General features: G+C 37.5%; 1 protein-coding gene across 1 annotated transcript in view; it reads right to left on the reverse strand.

Annotated features, from left to right (window-relative positions):
* Positions 1-11,619: 11,619 nt before the first annotated feature.
* SUGT1 (SGT1 homolog, MIS12 kinetochore complex assembly cochaperone) overlaps positions 11,620-19,172 on the reverse strand; it is a 35,488-nt gene continuing 27,935 nt past the window's right edge. Inside the window, exon 13 of the mRNA XM_010376261.2 lies at positions 11,620-11,970. Within this exon, the coding sequence (XP_010374563.1) occupies positions 11,869-11,970 (102 nt within the window). The 3' untranslated portion in view covers positions 11,620-11,868. The remainder of the gene's footprint in view (positions 11,971-19,172) is intronic.

The raw sequence follows: 19,172 nt of genomic DNA on the forward strand, positions 1-19,172 counted from the left end.
TTAATAGTTTTAAAATCAAATACGTAACAGTCTTTATTTGGGTGTATGTTATCACAGAGGGATAAAAATCAGTAATGGGACTGGAAACAGTATACCCACTAAGTTAAATTAAGTCACTGGTTAAAACACCAAACTATTCAAAACCATTTAAGAGATATACCCCCACTAAATTCCCTCTGAATTTAGTAATTTACAGATGTTGTGTTTCATATTCCTGTTCTCCCCTTTGTGCCTGCTCCTTTGTAAACATTCTTTTCACACCAAATTCTTACAACTGAATCAGAACCGCAGAAAATCCAACACCTTTTCTCTCCTCTGCACATGGCTACAAAAATTCTAATAGTAACAAGATAGTTTGAAAGACATACCTCTATATACTTTTTACTAGCATTGCATTTGCAAATTTACTTGAAATTACTTTTTAAAAAATGTCCTTCAGGGTTCCTTCTAAGGTATGAATGCTAAGAATTTTCTTTTCAGCTGCCTATATTTCACCAGCCTAGATAATTAACTATCTTTTATACTAAATTTGCCATATACTGACAAAGTCAAAGACCTGTAATAAACTAGACAGGCAAACAACTTTCTCTTAGCGGGACTAACGCTGTTAAAGGCAAGTGGTTTTGTTTCCATGAAAACTATATTCCTGTCTGTTGTAACTCTAAAAAATTAAGTAGTAAAAAAGATCTCCATGGGATGTGCCCTAACACAAGTTCTACTCTGCCTATTCAACCAGCACCGTAATTTTTAACATTCACTTAGCACCTATGGGTAATTAAACAGGCATCATCTGAGAATATTCCAGTCGCTGAATAGTACCTCATTATTAATTAGTACTATGTCATGGCTCTCTATGACTATTTCTCTGCTCAGTTCTAGTAATATCTTAGCAGTGATAAAGTAGTGTTTTGCCCAAGTAGTTATTCCCATTTTGTTTCACTTTGACTGAAACATTTGATTTTCTTTCATCATGTGCTGTCATACGGTGATATGGATTCAATAACTTAATCATAATGACCCCCAAGGTTAAGAAGAAAAAAAGGATCATTCAGCATCTCTCTTCTACCTTTTACTTTCTATGTTAAGAGGGAAACAAAACCTTCAAAGGAGCAAGCCAAGTAGCTTTTCCCCTTCTCTAAAAGTTACTGGAAATAAGGCATTAGAGGTGATTAGTGCTAATCTCACTTCTGTTCTCTCCTTTACTCCTTGACATCACTGTGTTCTACATGCAGTCCTCCAGGTCACCTGCTTCAACACCATCAGTTCATTCACAACAAAGATTTACTGGACCCTCTCTCTCTCAAAGGTACTGATTCAAAATCTCAGGAGGAAAGTAATGAAGGTCTACATTTTTAAACATAAGCTTCCCAAGTGAGGGTTACTCACCAATAAGCTTAAGAACCACTACCCTATATATTATACAAAATAGCTGCCCAATGTTATAATTTTAGTTGTCTGATATCAGAAGGTCAGCAGAGGATTAGGGTAAATCAGCTAAGCATGGTGGCTCATGCTTGTAATCCCAGCACTTTGAGAAGCCAAGGCGAAAAGGATTACTTGAGGCCAGGAGTTGAGAAAGCAGCCTGGGCAACACAGCGAGACCCTGTCTCTACAAAAAAAATTTAAAAATTAGCTTAGTGCACTAGTAGTGTAGTCCCAGCTACTTGGGAGGCTGAGGCGGGAAGATCACTTTACTCCTGGAGTTGGAGGTTACAGTGAGCTATGATTGAGCTATTGTGTGCCTGGACAGCAGAGCAAAACCCTGTCTCTTAAAAAAAAAAAAAAGGATTAGGATAAATAAGTTTTAAGAGACAGTCTATCACCAACTATCTGAGTGAGTTACATTAAAAACCTGTTACAAATAAAAAAGTATATGAGATGACAGCACTCTGGAAAAAGTGCATCTGTAAAACCAAAGGTTTGGACTACATAGTATTTAAGATCCATTCCAGCTCTAAAATCCTGACTTTGTTTTTGTCTCCTCATATTGACAGTGGATGGAATGCAAATACATGTTTGCATTCCAGAGAATAAGAGGTTCCAAAGCTACCTCCAGTCTTGGTAGATGGCCCATAAAAACATGCTCTGATGATCTGATTTTAACAACTCTAAAACAAAATCCTATGCTACACATATTCCTAATTCCCTGTTCACAACTGGTCATTCTTCAATCTTGCCTTGGTACTTATTCTGTTATAACTGTACTTACATTCCAGAACAAGAAATAGCTTTGCTAAACAAAGATTAGACTCACATATGCTATTACCTGTAGTTTAATGTGTTAAGGGCAGACATAAGTTGAGTATTCAGGCTGAGGGCTTCTTTCCACCACCAGCTAAGCTCCATGAAGGCAGGGAATTTTGTTTACCTAGTACCTAGCACCTAGCTCAGTGTCTGACACATATTTGGCAGTCAATGAATATCTGCCAAGTGAATAAATGAATGAGTGGATGTCATGAACTAATTTCTTTTTCAGTTACCTATATTATTCTATTACATACCTTAAAGCAAAAGCCCACTCAAAAAGAAAAAGTACATGGTTTTTGACAGCAAAGACTTCAAGGGCCTCAAGGGTGTTAATACTGTTTAAAAATGAAGTATACAACCCTCATCAAAGAGGGCTTTCTAGTATTTAACCTCTCAAAATTTCTTCGAGGATTCCAGGAAAAAAATGGACTGGGGAGCAATTCAGACTTTCGTCTCCAAAGACTGGTATGCTTATAAATTGACTCACTCTGTTTCCAGATTGCTATATATGCTCAAACCTAATTCCATGCCTGGCTTTTAAGATCTGGCCTCCCCTGTACTCTACCCAAGACATTTGGGCTCATAATTTTTTTATGAATGGACGGCTAACCTAGTTAAAAAGTAAACTTCAGTCTGTTCCACTGAAAAACAAAACAAAACAAAACAAAAATCAGCCAGGCACGGTGGCTTACGCCTATAATCCCAACACTTTGGGAGGTCAAGGTGGGAGGACTGCTTGAGCCCAGGAGTTTGAGAGACCAACCTGGGCAATGCAGGGAGACCCCATCTCTACACAAAATTTAAAAATTAGCTGGGAGTGGTGGCACATACCTGTGGTCCCAACTACTCAGGAGGCTGAGGAAGGATTGCTTGAGCCCAGGAGATGGAGGCTGCAGTGAGCTGTGACTATGCCAATACATTCCAGCCTGGGCAAAGAGCAAGACCTTACCTTAAAAAAAAAAATAAAAAATAAAAAAATTTAAATACTCAGGACACCCCTCCAAAAAATGGTATCTCAACTCCAGCCTGAGCAACAAAGCAAGACCTCATCTTTTTTAAAACAAATCACTATTCCATTTACATTGACAAATATCATTTATTTGTTGATCATTTCAACTTTAAGGGGGTGATTTAAAAAAAAAAAGTTTTAAACACTACAATTTGGGATGAATAACTTCCAATATTTGAGTATATACTATGTGAAAGGCACCATGCTATGTATCAAAGATCCAAAGCTTAAGTAAATAACACTAACTGACCAAGACACACAAGGTAAAAAAGACACAGCCACAACTAACCCTAAAATATGTGACACCATGAGGTGTCATAATACAGGCATAAACAAGACACCTCCACATCACAACTAGAGTGGCAATGCATTTCAGCAGAGGGCTTGGAGCAGGGAATTCCACAAGAGTACTGATATTTTAATTGAGGTCTCATAGAATGAATGGAAGAAAATAAGGGCATTCTGTGCAGTGATAAGACCATGAGCAAATCCATCCAATTCTGAGAGCCTGTTCTGTATGCACCAGGTGCTACACATACAAAGATGGAAGCCAGCCCCCACCCTCAAGAAGCTCAGTCACAAGGGGGAAGAAACAATTAATGTACTGATCTGACAAACAAGGAATAGATCAGCACTCTCAAGCATGCTCATGATACACTGTAGTTTTGGTATGACTCCATCAAAGGATCCAATGATGACTCAACCATAAGCAAATAACCCAATCCAATGCCACAGAAGTCAGTAACAGAGTAGCAAAAGATTAGGTTGCTTTCCTGGAGGTAGCATACAAACTCAGTTTTGACACATCAGTATGAAACTGGAGATGCCCAGGAGGGGCTGAAAAAGGAATGAAAATACATGACATATTCAGATATAGCAGATGTCTGAACACTAAAAACAAAGAATACGCAATAGAGACTGTAAGTGTCCTTTAAAGAAAAAGTTTGACTATGCCTAAAAGATTCTTGTGTGTCTGGGAGCTTTAGTACACAGCAAAGCAGTGACAAGAGATGTGGCTAAAAATTTTGGCTGGGGTTGAATTCTGAAAACTCTTGAATAGCCGGTAAATGGCAGACTCACCCTCCTTTGAAGAATTTCAACAATAAACAGGACTGAGGGGAAAAAAATAAATCAAAGACTTTACACTTAAGTAGCATTTATTGATCACATAATTTGAGTCAGGACTTAGTTATTAAATCCTCACAATCCTGAGGGTTATCATCTAGTGTTATAAATAAGAAAAAAGTTCAGATAAGTCACTTGCCCTCAAAACGCACAATTATTAAAGTATCAGAACTGGGATTCTAAGAGTCTAGATTCGTAAGTTACTACTCCTTCCATTACAAAACAACAACTGTCTCTGTGGTGAAGTATAATTTTTTAAAGTCAACTGTTTTGAAATAGCAAACTAGTAATAATGATAAAGTCAAGGAAATGCACTCATTTTCTTAAGCATGTTTCATCCACCACTGGATATACCTCAGCCTAAGCTCATTACTTATGAATGTCTTCACTTTTAGTCAATTCAAGTCACAGAAAAAGTTTAGAGAACAGATAATCAGTAAAAAATGATAGTTGTGAGAACTCCCAGCTGAGAGTGAGCCCATATTAATGTCTATACACTTGTATTTGCTGCACACTGATTCATTTGGGGCAAGAATAAGATTGATGAACTAACTCATAAAAAACATCTATCAGCTTCTTTTCACTGATGGGAATAACAAGATAATCTGTGTTTATAAACAGTGTGATTTTGTACCTTGCATTTTTTACAAATTCTAATAGTTTTACCTTCTGTTTTGAGCTTTGAAATTGAAATGAAAACCAGAGAACTTCGGAAGGAAGTCCCTTAACATTCTACAAACAGTTGATATTTTCTGCCACCATTTTATTTTACGACTCTATAAAGTGCTGCTGACAAGACTTACATAACTAAGCTCTCTGTAAGTAAAATTATTAAAATTTATTAAAAACTTTTCATGAACTCTTATGCTCTCCAAAGTAGAAATTTTATAAATTACAGTAACAATTGTTAACTAGCTGATATACTTTCCTCAGAGAGAATTCCAAATCTTGCAAGACTGAACTTACAACACAAAAAAAGCTTCTCTAGGATTTACACCTTCCAGCTTAGGATCTCAGATCATCTTATCTGTTACACGAAACACTGCTCTTTGCACTTCACACACATAGATACATAATTCCAAAACCCTCAGACCAGATGAGTTTTTGAAGTCAGAATTTTGGATTTTAGAAGATAATGCAATATAGATAGACCATTAATAGTAATTTCCCTTTATCCAGTTTTGCTTTCCACAATTTCAGTGACCCATAGTCAACTATTGTCCAAAAATAACTGTTCACATAAGTTTTATTGCAGTATATTGTATATTCTATTTTATTATTAATATCTTACTGTGCCTAATTTATAAACTTTATCATACGTATAAGTGTATAGAAAAAAATGTAGTATATATAGCATTCAGTACTGGGGGTCTTGGAATGTATCTGCCACAGATAAGGGGCAACTGCTGTATTTTGTAACAATTTCAGCAGGATCAGTGCTAGCATTCTATAATTAAACATTTAATATTTCTGCAGCAAAATCTGACTATGCATATTACAAATTCAGGTTGGGTTTTATATCACTTGTCATACAAATGCGCGCACGCGCGCACACACACACTCACACACAAAACCTTAGTATTTTGAGCCTTTTGGATTAACGTAACTGTGGAGTTATATGAATTCATTCAACTCAGACCATGAGGCATGAGGTGGATCCTATTATCTCCTTTATAAAGACACAAAAACTGAGGCACAGAGACATTAAGCACCTATCCACTGTCACACAGCTAGTAAGCAATGTAGCCAGGATGATCCCAACAGGATGGCTTCAGAGTCCATGCATTTAACCACTATGCAGTACTGTCTTTTCATGTACTTAACAAAAGCATTAAATATATATTAATAGTATGCACAATTGTTTATTATTTAGAGCTTTTGTGGCTGCATTGTAGGGTACGGTTTTTAAGAAAACCCCATATGGGTATTAAGGACCATTTTCCTAACTCCTTCTAAAGAAACTGAAAATTACCTTTAGGTAAATAGTAGTGTTTCTGAAACATCTTTTTGTATAACTGAATCCTTTAATCATAGGAAAAAATAAAGTCAATGATATAGGCAGAAGTCTCAATGTAAAAATAAAACCAAAAATTCATATGTGAAGGCATACCAAATATCTAAAAGACTCCAGACAAGCCAAAATTAAAAAAAAAAAAGAAAAAAAAAAATATATATATACACACACACACAAAATGCTAACTAACATAATTAGGAAAAAGGAACTAATCTGAATTATTCTAATTTTATTGGAGAAATCAGTGATACACAAATCCTAACATATCTGTAGGAATAAAACCTTGAAACAATCTCAGCATTTGTGTAACGGAACTGGTATGAGAGCTCTCAAGTTAAAGGAAAAAAGGAATTTCACTGACATCATGTGCCAGTCTTCTTACACATCTTCTTACACATGCAACAGTTGTTAAAGGTATACTGTTTCTCTGTAATGATCTGGATTTGAGAAAAACATTACCCTCTCAAAAATCAGACTACTTCTTTGCATTACTTTCTGTAAGAGGCAAGAGATTTGGATTCCTAATAAGCTTTCCTACTTAAGAAAGTGAGGATCTCTAGGAATGTATCTTCCCAGCTCATATATAAGAATTAGTTATTGGCTGGGCACAGTGGCTCACACCTGTAATCCCAGCATTTTCGGAGGCCAAGGTGGGCAGATCATGAGGTCAGGAGTTCAAGACCAGGCTGACCAACATGGTGAAACCTCGTCTCTATCAAAAATACAAAAATTAGCTGGGCGTGGCAGTGTGGCAGCGCACACCTGTAACTCCAGCTACTCAGGAGGCTGAGGTAGAAGAATCGCTTGAACCCAGGAGGTGGAGGCTTCAGTGAGCCGAGATTGCACCAATGCATTCCAGGCTGAGGAACAGAGTGAGACTCCGTCTCAAAAAAAAAAAAAAAAAAAAAAAAAAAAAAAAAAAAAATTTAGTTCTTTAACTTGCGTATTCTCTGCTTCATTTCCAGTCAGCTGATTTGGTAATAAAAATCATTCATTCCACATCTAGCTTACTAACCTGATGAGAAGACTGCAGTTGTCAAAAGTAAGGGTAATGGAGTCTGACCGTCGGTCTGGGTTCAAATCCCAGCTACTGCAATTACTTACTAGTAGAGTGACTTAGGCAAAGAGCTTTACTTTGGCCCCATTATCTTTCTGATTTGCAATAATAGGATGTTATTGAAGGGCTATTAAAAATGAGATAGTGTCACCCAGTCCATAAGAAATGCTAGTACGCAGTAACTACCACTATTTGCAGTAATGGGTTAGCATTGTATATGATTTTAGCTGACTTGGAGAAGCAACTTTACTAAGGTAGGAAGTGAGGCTAAGAGTTAAATTAATCTCAGAAACAAAACACAAGGATGGCTCCGAATAGTAACATTTGTAGGTAAATCAATCTTTTCCCCACAAGTTCCGAAAATAAAATCTCTTGGTGTGTGTAAAATGATCTTATGATTTAAAAAATGCACAGATGGAGAATGGGAAACCACATCAAAAGAGATGATCCCTTTTATTTAAAACTATGTATGACCCTTCCCTGCACAGAAGGCAGCATTTTGTCCTTCTAGCTTGTATCATCTCTCTAGTTCCTCTAGGCAGAAATAACTTACATCCATACTCTCATATGGTTACAGTAGCAGCTATGAGCAAAAGATGTACTTCTTTAGAGCTAGTAACAAAGGGTAAGTGGCTCTAGGAACCAACAAAAACAAACACACCACCTAGAAACCTTCTACCTGTTTTTGGAAATGTCAGTAAAGCTACAAGTTCAGAGAGATGCACACCAATCCGAACAGGAAAGATTCCAAAGGAATTTAAGTGCATTAGGCTGATTAGATGGTAAATTAATATGCAGTTTTGCTCTGGGTCAGTGATATATCTCAGAAATCAATAATCTAATCCAATATGTAGGTAACTGAGGAGGGAGCAGAGAAAGGTAAAATGGGAAAGCATAGCCAAAAAATATTTAAGTACTGAACTAAGTTAACATTTCTATCTAAATAACTCATAATAGCATTGTGATATATCTCCATTTTAAACATTTACTTGAAGTTCATGACTGGGCCACCGTAGTGGCTCACTCCTGTAATCCCAGCACTTTGGGGAGGCTGAGGCAGGAAGATAACTTGAGCCCAGAAGTTCGAGACGAGCCTGGGCACACAGTGAAACGTGGTTCTACAAAAAAAAAAAAAAAAAAAAAAAAATACAGAAATTAGCCAGTCGTGGTGGTGCATGCCTGTGGTCCCAGCTACTTGGGAGGCTGAGATGGGAGAATCATTTGAGCCTGAAAGATCAAGGCTACAGTGAGCCAAGAAAGAAAAGGTGGGCCAGACACAGTGGCTCACACCTGTAATCCCAGCACTTTGGGAAGCTGAGGCAAGAGGATTACTTGAGCCTAGGAGTTGGAGGCTACAGTGAGCCATGATTGTGCCACTGCACTCCAGCCTGGGTGATACAGCAAGACCGTGTCTCTAAAGACTTTTTTAAAAAAGCAATAAAAATGTTCTTAAAAACTAGAGTTATTAATGCAAGCTATCCTCTTTCTCCATTCCATTTCATTCCCTACAGAGAGAAAACAGATTGGCCAGTAAGTGCCAGAGCTAAAGAATGAGTTTGTTAGTTGGCAATCAACTCTGAATGGGTATCAAGACGTAAGACAGGAAATTATCAAAATTGACCTTGATGTTCCAAACTTGTGGTATAGATATCTAAAGAGATTACTCGATAGCAGAGTTCAAAGAAGCAGATAATTCTCTTTGAAGACAGTGGGAGAATTCTGGAGTCATCAAGGCGCAAATTATTACGGAAATCAGAAGAGATGAGTCTGTAAGACCAAGAAAGATATGTATTCCAGGGCTAACCTTAAAAGGGAAAGGAAACAAGAGGAAAAATAGATATATTCTGAAGAAACAAAAGGCTACCAAGAGCACTAAAAGAACCAAAATTTGAGAAATGAAAATTGGAGTCCAGAAACAAAGAGGTAACAATTAATAGCTACAATGAGATAGCAGAGGATAAGGATAGAGTTAAGAGGCTCTCAATCAGAATGAAGTTTTCTGTTTTAACTTTCTGGAGGCTTACAAGCTTCCATTATCTAGAATGATTAAACAAAGCAGTACTTTAGACTGGGATTCTTGAGCAGCAATCTAGCCTACTTTTCAAAATTCCCTGGACCTATAAATCTAATGTATTTGACAAGGTGCGTTTTATAATGCTTTCAGTCGTGTGTTTTACAAACTCCCTTTAGACCAGCAAAATCCCAAATGCCACAACACTTAGCAAATCTAGCCAATAGGTAAGCATATTCTAGATAATATGTCCTTTAAAAACAACCAAAGATAGTACTAGATTTTTTTTAAAAAAGCAGCTATTTTATTTTTTTTGAGATGGAGTCACCCAGGCTGGAGTGCAGTGGCATGATCTTGGCTCACTGCACCCTCTGCCCCCCGGTTCAAGCAATTCTACAGGTTAATGCCACTACGTCTGGCTAATTTTTGCATTTTTAGTAGAGACAGGGCTTCACTATGTTGGCCAGGCTGCTCTTGAATTCCTTACTTCAGGTGATCTGCCCGTCTCTGCCTCCCAAAATGCTGGGATTATAAGCATGAGCTAAAGCACCTGTTCAAAACAGCTATTTTAGTAGTGTCATTTTTAAGAAAGAAAAAGTTAAGTGGCAAAAATATGCCTCTGTATTTAGAATCATGGACCTTTAATTATAACTCTTAAGACTCTATGGATTATTTACAAAGGAACTAAGAAAGGCCTAAACCTGTTGACGATTATGAAGGCAGCAATGACAGAAGATCTGCTAGAGCTAAGCATTCCTGTCTCTGGTGTAGTGCTGTATGTCCTCAACTATGCCTCTGCAGCAATAGCTTTCCTCCTCATCTTAGGAATACTGATACTGAGAAAATTTAATACACAGAATACAAAAGTCACTATCCTATTTCCCTAAGGAGAAAACTTTAGAAATTCATCCAACCAAAAACTTAATTTTGCCTTTTCCTTCAGTGTTCAAGAACAAAAAATGTATCTAGTAGCTCTAAGTGGACAAAAGGACAAATGAAAACTCTAGAATGCTTAACCAAGCTATAACAAGTTTGGGCACTATCTGGTATCATCCTACTGAAACTTTCCTTAGTAATTCCCCTACACCCCACAACAAAGGACTAGAAGGAAGGAGCTGAATTCCTACTGTTTTGGAGGCTGAAATGATGACCTGTTTGCCTCCCACTCACCCTGCTCTGATGGTACAGGGTAGTGCTTTGCCATAAAAATGTTAGTGACACCTAACAGAGCTGAGACCAACCTCTGGGGTATTACAGTTGAGAAAATTATGGTGAGAAAACAAAGTCAGATCTACAGGTCATCCATAGCCTATACTTTATAACAGCTTAGACTGTAAACAATTTTAATCACAGAACACTTTCCTGTCCCTAAAGTGTACTTATGCTGAGTTCAGCATTCAGTCTTTACACAGTTCCTTCATGAATGTTATTTTTTCCCTGCTACATTTATAAGCTCTTTGAAGTTAATAATCATGTCTTTTACTTTTTGTATTTTCATGATATCTATATATTTTAGGCACAGAGTAAATAATAAACATATACACATTAATTTACTCACAGCAGTTACCATAAACCAATGAAACCAAAGTAAACATGGGGACGTGACAACAGAGATTTTCTAATAAAGAAGAAAAAAACATACCAAAAAAACCCACCAATGCTGTAATTTCAGGAATCCTGCTGTGATAAAAGAAGCAAGCGGAGTTGGGCTTTCCTAGAACCTTCTTTGCCCCACCTTCACAGATTATCCTTAGTATAAACTTGCAGTGTGTTATAACTCAGGTATCTATGTTTTATACAGAAATTTGCAAGGTAAGGACCAAAATATCTCAGTGCAATTAAAATTACAAATTCTTCCCATTAAATGAACTAAATGGGAACTCCCTGTGATAATTTCTCAAAGTTCTCATTAAAAACTTAAGAAAAAGGTAAATAAACCAAACATCTTCATAGAAAAATTGTATTTACAACTCCATTCAAAAGCAGTTTTTAAAAGCAAACACAACGTTAACACTGAAGGTGAAAAATCTATGCTCACCCAAAGCTGCCAGATCTAATAAATTACTGACAGAATACTGCATCAAAAATAAGGCAATAACCCAAAATATACCATTAAAGATTTCTCCATCCCTACAACTAGATAGAATGAATCTATCTAGGAGTAAGTGATACGCTTTATTCAGTTTCACCATGTCTGAAATCTTTAAGGACAGAAGTGATAAAATGTTATCTTCATTCTTCATTAGACTTGAACACTTGAAGGAAAACAATTTCTAAAGCACAAAGAGGTAAAGAGGTATAATCTTTCAAAAAGATATTCAGTGTTCAAAATTCAAGAATGCAATATCAATACACAACGGGCATTAGGTGAATATACATAATACAGTGAGAGCAAATTAATTTATTTAGTACTTTTTCCATTCCATATCATCTGGAGGGTTGATTTCAACTTTCCTTTTACCTACATCAGACCAGTTGGTACTCAAAACTGTACCACCCGACTCCATCTGCAATAAAAAATTAAAATAAGATTAATTCCTGGACCATGTAATCAAAATAGAATATTTTTCTAAAAATGTTCCAAGCATAGAGCCCCAAATATTGGCTATTATATGCATCTCAATATAAACTCTATACAATACATATATATAAAACAGATTACACACAGACAAAATACATAGCTCAATATAAACTCAAAACAGTATTTTTATTTAATTTTAGGCATTCCAGAGGTTAACAAGTTCCATAAAATCTGAAAAGGAAATCCTAAACTAGTCAGGGAGGTGCACTACATGCTTTGCTAATGAGCATAGACATATATGGGGAAAAACGACCTTCAAATGAAGGTTCAAATTAAACTACCTTCAATTATTAGCTCCCGCCAAAAAATGATTATCGTAATTTCTTTTGCTGAAGACCATAAAGACCAATCAAAATAATCTCTTTCTATACCAGCTGAAGAGAACTTTAAGGCCTCTACTTTGTGCTTTGTGCCAAACACAAGCAAGTTTATCCAAAATTTTTTAAAAATCAAGGTACATATATGCAGGTATAGAAAGTCAGTGTCTCAGTGAAAAACTGGTCATTTATTTACCATCTACTGAATATACCACCCACTAACAACCCAAGAATATTCATTAATATATTTAAAAAACATCTGGACATTTCTTATTTTAACGATAAAAATCAATGGATTTGAACCACAGTAAAGAATAGTGCAAATTATTAAAATATAAACATTTAAAAATAACCAATTGGGTTAGTGGCCAATGTATACAGTTACATATCCTACACACTGGAACCTCAATGTAACCCCATGTCTGACACGCTCTACTGAGCTCCCTTACATGGGCTTTTTTTGCACGGCAGTGATTTTTGTGTCCTTAGTCATCTTCCAAACATGAAATGTCATCACCTCTCTGTGGCTTTACTCTGACCTCTTATTTCTCTATTCCTGTAAATTCGTCTATGTAAGCCTAATTACTACTTACATAACATGTGTCACACTGCATTGTTGCAATTTAAGGTTCTGTCTTCTTATATCTGCTTTCCACCCTCGACTTCAACTAATGCTGAGAGCTCATTAAGGGCAAGGAGTACATTTTACTAATATTCATATCCCAGTTCTAAGCACAGTGGCCTAGCACATAGTGGGCTTTAAATAAAATGACTGAATTACATTTGACAAATCTGTATAATAAACTACCCCAAGGTAGAGCGTAGTGGCTCACACCTGTAATTCCAGCACTTTGGGAGGCTGAGGCGGGCAGATCACCTGAGGTCACGAGTTGAAGACCAGCCTGGCCAACATGGTGAAACCCCGTCTCCACTAAAACTACAAAAATTAGCTGGGCGTAGTGGCATGCGCCTGTAGTCCCAGCTACTCCAGAGGCTGAGTCATGAGAATCAATTGCATCTGGGAGGCGGAGGTTGCAGTGAGCTGAGATCGCATCACTGCACTCCAGCCTGAGTGACAGAGTGAAACTCTCTCTCAAATAAACAAACAAACAAACACAAACTACCCCAAGAGGACCTTCGGTTATAAAACTAAAAAAAAGTAGATTAGTTTACAATCTGACCATATTTGCTGATGACACTTACCGCGCCCCGCCCCCTGCCACCGCATCTCTAATAGACTGCAGGGCAATTTAGCATTTCCCTGTGATTATTTTGTATATCTTGGTCTTTTGTCCCAACTAGATAAGGAGATTACAGAGAAAGAGGTCTAGTTTCTTTCGTATTCCATAAGGACAGAAGTCCCTGGTATAGTCCAGATCAATGTTGCTGCAGATGGCTTATTTTATGGGTACACATAATTTGGTTATAATTGTCAAAGTTTCTATATGAAAATGATTGCAGATTCTATCTTTGATCTTTGATTTGATTTGAGTTGACATCTTTGATCTGACATACTGCTAATTTTGTCTACCACACTTTCAAAAGTCAAAAGTGAGAACGACTTCTCCTGGGAAGATCGAGTAGATGTACTTTTCCTATTCTTCCAAGTAGTAAATCTAAACACCCTGGACGCTACATATGAAACAAAGATAAAATGACTCTACAAGGGGCCAGGTGCAGTGGCTCACACCTATAATCCCAATACTTTGTGAGGGCAAGGCAGGAGAACTGCTTAAGTCCAAGAGCTCAAGAACAGCCTGGGCAACGCAGTGAGACCTTATCTCTACACACAAGAAAAAGAAGAAAAATAGCCAGGTGTGGTGGCACACACCTATAGTGCCAGCTACTGAGGAGGCTCAGGTGGGAGGATCACTTGAGCTCAGGAGTTCAAGGCTGCAGTGATTCATGATCGCACCTCTGTATTCCAGCTGGAACAACAGAGCAAGATCCTGTCTAGAAAAAAAAAAAAGACACCAAAAGGTAAAGTGAAGACAGACCCACCAAGGACCTTGGGACTCAAGAAATGACGTGGTGGCAAATTCTGGGTTTTCCTTTTGCCTCATATATCCTAGACTTGGAGCTGAAGAAGCTGGAAACACCAAGGAGCACAAACAAGAAAAAAGTCCCAACAAATCCCAGCTCTCTCTTGCCAAGAGATCAGGAAAGGATGCTGCCTAGGAAAACAGAAAACTTTCAGACAACGGGCCAGGCATGGTGGCTCATGCCTGTAATCTCAGCACTTTAGGAGGTCAACATGGGAGGGGACTGCTTGAGCTCAAGAGTTCAAGACCAGCCTGGGCAATATGGGGAGACCTCGTCTCTAAAAAAATTGAAAAAAATTAACTGGGCATGGTGGCGCACACCTGTGATCCCAGCTACTCAGGAGGATTACTCGAGCCCAGGAGGTCAAGGCTGCACTGAGCCATGATTGCACCACTACACTCCACCCTGGCGACAGAGGGAGACCCTGTCTCAAAAATGAGTGAATACATAGAAATAGATAATAGATAAATGTACATCTTAAGAACCTAAAAAAATAGGAACAAAATGCAACTAAAGCAAGCAGAATAATAATAATAATAATAATAATAATAGAAATGAATAAAATGTAGAACAAAAAATAGAGGAAAAAATGAAACCAAGAGCTAATTCTTTGGGAGAAAAAATTCAATAAAATAAGCAAACCTACCCAATGGGTAAGCATATGCTAGATAAGGTGCCCTTTAAACCTCTAGAAGACTGACAAAGAAAAAAGAGAAAAGAGACAAATTACCATTACAAGAATGGTAAAAAAAGTATCACTATAAATACCCTGCAGACATCAAAAGAGTAAGCAAGGCCGGGGGCGGTGGCTCACTACTGTAATCCCAGCACTTTGGGAGGCCAAGGTGGGTGGATCGCTTGAGCTCAGGAGTTACAGACCAGACTGGGCAACATGGCAAAACCCCATATCTACAAAATAAAATAAAATAAAAATACATTAGTTGGACATGGTGGCACATGCCTGTAGTCCCAGCTACTAGAGAGGCTGAGATGAGAGGATCACTTGAGCCTGGGAAGCTGAGGCTGCAGTGAGCTATGATCACACCACTACACTCTAGCCTGGGCGACAGAAAAACGCCATCTCAAAAAAGACAAAAAACAAACAAAAAGAATAAGGGACTAAATAAACACCGACAACTTGGACACAATGGATCAGTTTATCAGAAACACAAACCACAAGTCACCCATATGAAATAGACAATTTGAACAGTCCTATAAAAACTTTTAGGTTAACTAAATTCATAACTTTAAATCTCCTAATAAAGAAATCTCCAGTTTCACTGATAAGTTCTGCCAAATACTTTAAAAAAGTTAACACCAATTATACACAATATCTTCTAAAAAATAGAAGAGGATGAAATGCTTCCTAATTCATTTTACGAAGTATTACTCTGACGCCAAACCAAAGATAGCACAAAAAGTACAGACTCATATTCCTCATGAATATAAACACAATAACCCATAACAAAACATTAGAAGACAGAATTGAGAGATACACTATATGACAAAGTAGGGCTCATGCAAGTCTGTCTCAATACTTGAAAATCAATCATATTAATCATATAAAATCATATTAACAGGCTAAGGAAGAAAAATCATATAATCCTATCAACACAGAGAAAACATCTGACAAAAAGTCAATGTTAAAAGTTAATGATAAAAAAATTTCAGAAAAATAGGAATACAATAGAACTCTCATAACTTGACAAAGATCTACCAAAAACTTACAGTTAACATGCTACTTAATGATGAAACAATAAATACTTTTCCCTTAAAATGGGAAGCAAGGGGGATGTCCACTCTCACTACTCTTACTTAACACAGTGCTGAAGTTGCAGTCAGTGAAATACAGCAAGAAAAGGAGATAAAAGGCATACAGATAGAAAAGGAAGAAATAAAACTCTATTTGCAGATAAATAAAACTTCCATATTTGAAGATGATTGTACACATTAAAAAAGTAACAATCTCCAAAAATATTCCTAGAACTGAGTCCAGCAACGTCATAGAATACAAGATAAACATAAAATTAACTGTATGTCTAGATTCTAGTAATACACCAAAATTATATATACATCACTTTACTTTAAAATTTACACGGAAAGACAAATGAGTTAGAGTATCTAAAAACAATTGTGAAAATAAAGGATAAAGTAGGAGGAATGAGTCTGCCCAATTTCAGACTTACACAGCTACAGTTCAAGACGGTGGGACTGACAGAGGAACGTACATATAGATCACATACAGCTCAATCTAACAGAACGGGGAACTAAGAAATAGACTCACACAAATATGCACAACTGATTTTTGAGAAAGGTGCAAAAGTGATTCAATGAGAAGAGATAGGTGCCAGAACACTTGAACATACTATCCACCCCACAAAAAGGAATCTCAAGTTAAATCTCACACTTGATGTAAAAATTCAAAATGCATCACAGACTTAAATGTAATATGCAGGCCAGGTGCTGTGGCTCACACCTGTAACCCTAGCACTTCAGGAGACCAAGGCCAAAGAACTGCTTGAGGCCAGAAGTTCGAGACTACCCTAAGCAACACAGAGACACCCCATCTCTACAAAAAATTTTAAAAATTAGCCAAGCATGGCAGCATGGATGTATAGTCCCATCTACTTGGGAGGCTGAGGCATGAGGATCACTTGAGCTCAGGACTTTGAGGTTACAGTGAACTGTGACTGTGCCACTATACTCCAGCCTGGGTGACAGAATGAAACCCTATCTCTAAATAAAAAAGAAATATAATATGTAAAACAATATTACTTTTATTTAAATAGGGGAAAGTCTTTGAGATCTAGGACTAAGCAAAGAGTTAACAGACTTGAAACTAAATGCATGATCCACAAAAAGTAGTAAATTAGACTTAATCAAAATGAAATATTTTGGTTCTATGAAAGACCCTGCTAAGAAAATGAAAACTACAAACTGGGAGAAAATATTTGCAAACTACATATCTGACAAAGATTGCCAGATGTGTGATCATCAGGGATCACGGAAGGGCAGAGATGGGGTGAGTATGGCCATAAAACAGCAACATAAGCGATCCTTGGAATCCATGAAAATGTTCTGTATCTCTCTCTTTTTTTTTTTTTTTTTTTTTTTTAAAGAGATAGGGTCTCACTTTGCTGCCTGGGCTGAGTGTAATGGCACGATCATAGCTCACTGCAAGCTTGTACTCCTGGGCTCAAACAATACTCCTGCCTCAGACGCCTGAGTAGCTGACAGGGGCACAACACCATGACAAGCTAGTTTTTAAATTTCTTGTAGAGACCAGATCTTACTACATTACCCAGGCTGGTCTAGCCTCAAGGGATCCTGTGGTCTCAGACTCCCAAAGCACTGCGATTAAAGGTGTGAGCCACTGCATGCAGCCACGTTCCCTATCTTAACTGTCAATATCATGGTAGTGACATTGTACCATAGTTTTGGCAAAATGTTTCCATCAGTGGAAACTTTGTAAAACGTAGAAAGAACTTCATTTCTTAGGATTGCATGTGAATCTACAAGTATCTCAAAACTAAAAGTTTAATGAAAACTTTTTTTTTTCTTGAGAGAGGGTCTCTGTTGCCCAGGCTGTAGTTCAGTGGCATAAAAAAATAACCCACTGCAACCTTGACTTCCCAGGCTCAAGAGATCCTCCCACCTCACCTTCCCAAGTAGCTGGGACCACAGGCACATGCCACCAGGCCTAGCTAATTTTTTTTTTTTTTTTTTTGGTAGAGATAAGAGTCTCTCTACGTTGCCCAGGCTGGTCTCAAGATCTTTAGCTCAAGTGATCCTCCCACCTCACCCTCCCAAAAGTGATGGAAAAAAATTTATTTATTAATAGTGAGGCTGGTTGAGGTGCCTCACGCCTGTAATCCCAGCACTTTGGGAGGCTGAGGTGGCTAGATTGCTTCTTGAAGCCAGGAGTTCAAGACCAGCCTGGGCAACATGGCGCAACCCCATCTCTACAAGAAATAAAGTAGCCAGGCGTGGTGGTGTATGTCTATAGTCCCAGCTACTGCAGAGGCTGAGGTAGGAGAATCACTTGAGCCTGGCAGACAGAGGCTGCAGTGAGCCAAGATCACGCACTGCACTCAAGCCTGGGCAACAGGGAAAGACCTTGTATCTAAATAAACTGTGAAAAGCACAATCATGACCAATTACCACGTATTTCTTAAGTGTGAAATACCTGAGCCTCAACCACATTAACTAAATATTATTAAATACTAATTTTAACTTTCTACTGTAAATATGAATGTCTTAAAAGAGTCATTTTTCCAGAGCTACTGGTATTAATAAAAGTCACATGATTACAACTGCAAGCTAAATAATCTATAAAGTTCTACAGTGATGAATTGTTACTAAAATCTTGAGGTCTAATTTAGGTATTTATGCTGCCCTGACAAAAAGCCTGAATTCTCTTAATCAAGAGAGTTGTTAAACCAATGAATAATGTACACCTTCTACTTGCAAACACTATTCTGGAAAGTTTCACATCTATATTCTTCATCTCTAACATTGACACTACATACGAATCTAGAAGGGACACAACAGAAGTTCACTCAGCTACTGTGAAAATCCAAGTAAGATGACTCCATATCAATCTAATTCACCGATAAAAAATACCTACTTAGGATAAACTACTTGTTTCTCATCATCTCTTCTGTAAGTTTTCAACTTCTTCAAAAATTACTCTTAGAGCAAAAAGAAACGTTCAGACAGACCTTATTCAAAAAGTTCTCCCAGCTATAGTACATGCAATTTGGTCTCA

This window comes from Rhinopithecus roxellana, chromosome 18, assembly GCF_007565055.1.
Source record: "Rhinopithecus roxellana isolate Shanxi Qingling chromosome 18, ASM756505v1, whole genome shotgun sequence".
Classification (NCBI taxonomy): domain Eukaryota; kingdom Metazoa; phylum Chordata; class Mammalia; order Primates; family Cercopithecidae; genus Rhinopithecus; species Rhinopithecus roxellana.